Source organism: Vitis riparia, unplaced genomic scaffold (assembly GCF_004353265.1).
Source record: "Vitis riparia cultivar Riparia Gloire de Montpellier isolate 1030 unplaced genomic scaffold, EGFV_Vit.rip_1.0 scaffold726_pilon_pilon, whole genome shotgun sequence".
NCBI lineage: Eukaryota > Viridiplantae > Streptophyta > Magnoliopsida > Vitales > Vitaceae > Vitis > Vitis riparia.
This window is the reverse complement of record NW_023269753.1, coordinates 27,879-33,024: the sequence shown is the minus strand read 5'-3', so window position 1 is coordinate 33,024 and position 5,146 is coordinate 27,879. Positions and strand designations below refer to the sequence as shown.

The following is a 5,146-nucleotide window of genomic DNA, read 5'->3' as shown; positions in this document are numbered from 1 at the left end:
TTCTCCTTGGAGTTTTTCATACATCAATGGGAAACGTGTTCTCAGTCTCAATCTCTACCAACGACATCGCTGGTTGTTGTGATTGCACTACTGCTCGAGCAAATTACATATGCAAGCTTGCAGAAAATCGGGTTACTTTGAGAACAGAGCTTCAAAAATTAAGGGAGCTGAAGAACGATGTGAATAGGAAGGTGGATGTGGCTGAGAGACAACAAATGAAGCGTCTGGATCAAGTACAAGGCTGGCTTTCCAGGGTGGAAGCCATGGAAATTGAAGTCCGTCAACTGATTGGAGATGGAGCGGAGACCGTTGAGGAGAAACGATTACGTGGTTGTTGCCATCCCAAGCATTGCATCTCCAGCTACACGTTGGGAAAAAAAGTGGCCAGGAAGCTACAAGATATGGCTACTCTAATGAGCGAAGGACGTAATTTTGATGTGGTGGCTGATATTGTACCTCCAGCTCCTGTGGAGGAAATACCCGGCCGATCCACTGTGGGCTTGGAATCAACATTTAACAATGTTTGGAGGAGTCTCGAAGAAGAACATGTAGGGATGATCGGCTTTTATGGGTTGGGGGGCGTTGGGAAGACCACCCTCTTGACACAAATCAACAATCATTTCCTTAAAACATCCCACAATTTTGATGTCGTAATTTGGGTAGTGGTTTCAAGAACTCCAAATCTAGGGCGGGTTCAAAACGAGATTTGGGAGAAGGTGGGATTCTGTGATGATAAATGGAAAAGCAAAAGCCGCCATGAGAAAGCCAAAGACATCTGGAGAGCCTTGAGCAAAAAGAGGTTTGTGATGTTGTTGGATGACATGTGGGAGCATATGGATCTGTTAGAAGTGGGAATTCCACCTCCCGACCAACAAAATAAGTCCAAGCTGATATTCACCACTCGATCTCAGGACTTGTGCGGGCAAATGGGAGCTCACACGAAGATCCAAGTGAAATCTTTGGCATGGAAGGATTCGTGGGATCTGTTTCAAAAATATGTGGGAAAGGACGCCCTTAATTCTGATCCAGAAATACCTGAGCTGGCTGAAATGGTTGCAAAAGAGTGTTGCGGTTTGCCACTGGCGATAATTACCATAGGGCGAGCCATGGCTTCTAAAGTGACACCCCAAGATTGGAAGCATGCAATTAGAGTACTACAAACACGTGCTTCAAATTTTCCAGGTATGGGGCACCGAGTGTACCCACTTTTGAAATACAGCTATGATAGTTTGCCCTCCAAAATAGTTCAATCTTGCTTCTTATATTGTTCTTTATTCCCCGAAGATTGTTTCATAGTTAAGGAAACTTTGATATATCAATGGATTTGTGAGGGATTTTTAGATGAATTTGATGACACGGATGGAGCCAGAAATCAGGGATTTAATATTATCAGTACTCTCGTTCATGCATGTCTACTTGAGGAATCTTCAAATACTAGATGTGTAAAATTTCATGATGTTGTACGTGATATGGCCTTGTGGATAACCAGTGAAATGGGGGAGATGAAGGGCAAGTTTTTGGTACAAACAAGTGCCGGTTTGACCCAAACACCTGACTTTGTCAAATGGACGACGACAGAAAGGATTTCACTGATGGACAACCGAATTGAGAAGTTAACAGGATCACCCACATGTCCCAATCTCTCGACACTTCGTCTAGATTTGAATAGTGATTTGCAGATGATAAGCAATGGTTTTTTCCAATTTATGCCCAATCTAAGAGTGTTGAGCTTATCAAACACCAAAATAGTTGAGTTACCATCAGATATTTCTAATTTGGTTTCATTGCAATATCTTGATTTATATGGTACAGAGATAAAGAAGTTGCCGATTGAGATGAAGAATCTCGTACAATTGAAGGCTTTGAGATTGTGTACATCTAAAGTCTCTTCAATTCCACGAGGACTAATATCAAGTCTTTTAATGCTGCAAGGGGTTGGCATGTACAATTGTGGAGTTTATGATCAAGTAGCTGAAGGAGGCGTTGAATCATATGGTAATGAGACCTTGGTAGAGGAATTGGAGAGTTTGAAATACTTGACGGATTTAACTTTCACCATAGCAAGTGCCTCTGTGTTTAAGAGATTTTTAAGTTCCAGAAAGTTACCGAGTTGCACTCGTGCAATCTGCCTCAAGATGTTCAAAGGTTCAAGCTCGCTCAACCTATCATCTCTCGAAAATATGAAGCATCTCACTGGGCTTACGATGAAAGATTTGGATAGTTTGAGAGAGATTAAGTTTGATTGGGCAGGGAAAGGAAAGGAAACAGTGGGGTATAGCAGTCTCAACCCGAAGGTCAAATGCTTCCATGGCCTTTGCGATGTGGCCATCAATAGATGCCAGATGTTGAAGAATTTGACATGGCTTATTTTTGCCCCAAACCTCCTATATCTTAAAATAGGACAGTGTGATGAAATGGAAGAAGTGATAGGTAAAGGTGCAGAGGATGGAGGAAATCTGAGCCCATTCACAAAACTCATACGACTGGAGTTAAATGGTTTACCCCAACTGAAGAATGTGTACCGGAATCCCTTGCCCTTTCTTTACCTTCACAAAATTGAAGTAGTTGGGTGTCCAAAGCTGAAGAAGCTGCCACTCAACTCCAACAGTGCCAATCAAGGTAGAGTTGTGATGGTAGGAAAGCAAGAGTGGTGGAATGAGTTAGAATGGGAGGATGAAGCTACTCTAACTACTTTCCTTCCCAGTTTCAATGCAATATAAGAACAAGGGGCTTAGGTATGATTCCAATTAAATCAACCAAATATAATTGGAATGTGTATTTTTCTTTAATTCATTCTATAATTAGATGCAGGATTTGAAGGAATGGCAAATGTTTGGTGTTTGTTGTGAATTTTTTGATTTTTTGTTACACTCAATTTAAGTCTCAGTTATGCTTTTGATTTTTTGGCTTTCCATTTCACTCCACTTTTGCTATTGAAATTAGAGCGGAAAAAGCAAAAAATAAATGTATAATTCAGCGTCAAAGTGGATATGTTTCCTATTTTTTGCCTTTTTTCAAAATTGAAACTTCTACATAAAAATGCAAAAACTCTCATATAAAACTTATGCAATGAGCCCTTTAAAAAGCTAACAATTTTAAAAAAATGTGAAAACTCTCATATAAAACTTACCTTATCCCTTTAAAAATTAGTTTTGAAAATTTTTAAATTTGAGGTAATAAAGAGATTTTAATATCTTAATTTTTTAAATCAATTTTAAAAGACCATTACAATCTTAATGCAAGTCTTTCAAGTCTTTATATTTTATATAAAAGACAATACTATTTTTTATTTTTAAAAATAAAAAACACAAAATATATTCAAAAGGACACAAAGTATGTCCTTTTTGTACAAGATATCCTAATTTTTATATAGAAATTATGCTACTTTCTATTTTTGAAAAAAAAAATCGAGAAGAGTATCCAAACAAAACCTTAATAATGCAAAATATTACAAAAACCAAGGAAAAATAAATCCATAAGAAAAGTTTATTATTGAATTAGGAAAACTAACATGTTTAAGGAATTATTTAATTAATAACATTAACCAATGTTTTAAATCCAGACCGGTCCGTTCTGGTCCGGTCGTTGCTCAGAGGGCATTCTGGCCCATTTCCCCTCTTTGGACTGTCTACTAAGTAGACCGGCCTCGAACCGGTGACCTGGACAGAACTGCATGGGTCAACTCCACCATTTCTTTTTCTTTTTGGCAAAATGGCCCACATTTCCCTTGGCCTAGTGTCTACTCCTATGCTAGAGTCTTCTTAGCAAAATAGCCTAAAAAATTATGCAATGAGCCCTATAGCCCAGCCTAATAGCCAATTAATTTGTAAGAGATGGAAAGAGTTTTATAAATCTATTCATGCTTCCTCTCACTCCCGATGTGGGATCAATGTGAAGAAATTTAAGGAAAACCTCAACTTTTTTTGTTGCAAGAAGGAGAGCTTGAACCATAGACCTCAAGATTCCCAATACAATATTATCCACTTTGCTACAACCATCCTTTCGCTAAAATTTAACAAGGAAAAACTATATAGGTTATTTTAAAAAATAATTATAATTATAAATACAAATACAAATATATATATATATATATATATATAATTACATAATACAATTTTTTATTTATTTTCAATATGTTTAATATTTAAATATGATTTTTACCATTTTCTTTTCATATTTAAATATTGTATACATTTTGTTTAATAAATAAAAAATGTTAATACATCTATATAAAAATGAATAAATAATATTACAAATATTATTAATTTTTAATTATATGTACTTAAAATTATTTTTAAATTAAGTAAAATATAAATTGTATATTTATGACGTCATCGATTTGACCATTGGTCCGACCAGTGAACCATGTACCGATAACTTTTTCAGTTCAATATCCGGTCCAGTATTAAAAACATTGACATTAACTTGTTTCAAGAAAAAAAAAAAAAAACTTAAAAGAGAAATTCTCTACTGAAGTTTAATGATAAGATCATTTTGTTCATATTTTATCATCATTGACAAGTATAAATATCCTTTGAAAAATTATTTTGATATCTTTAACAAGTATAAATGTCCTTAGAAAAATTATGTTGGTATTAGCTTGTACATTGAGGATGTTTCAATATTGTCAATTAAAGAAACCACAAGGTCAGCATTTTGCTATTACTATCCAAATAGCATATAAGTTAGAGTCATAAAAAAAAAGGGGGGGGGGGGGGGGGGGGGGGGGTGGGGGAGCTAAAAAAAGCAAAAAAAAACAACAACAACAACAGCCAATCACAATGGGTAGCAATATCAATAAATGAAGGGCTTTGAGAACTAATCGCTATACTTCTTTCCAGGCAACCATGAAATATATGTTTGTTTTTCTTTGAGCAACAAAATAGTGGAAGTTGTCAACATAACATAGGTTTGATTAGTAGTTAACTTTCCTTTAAATTTTTCATTCTTCTTCCTATCATCCTTGGAATCTCTCACATACTAATACAAAATGCATGCTCAGACCCAATCTCAACTAACGACATCATTGGACACTATTGTTACTACACTATTGTCCAAGAAAATTATATAAGCTTGAAGAAAACCAATAAGATTTGAGAAGTACTGTTGGATGTGCTTGCTAAGTCATACATGTGGAAGTCAAGTT

The 5,146-nt window shown here is 35.9% G+C and overlaps 1 protein-coding gene across 1 annotated transcript; it reads left to right on the top strand.

Moving 5' to 3' along the window:
* On the top strand, positions 1-2,788 carry LOC117910371 (probable disease resistance protein At5g63020). Its single transcript, XM_034824447.1, has one exon. The coding sequence runs from the start codon at positions 27-29 to the stop codon at positions 2,718-2,720; it is 2,694 nt and encodes an 897-aa protein (XP_034680338.1). The 5' UTR covers positions 1-26; the 3' UTR covers positions 2,721-2,788.
* The last annotated feature ends 2,358 nt before the right edge of the window (positions 2,789-5,146 follow it).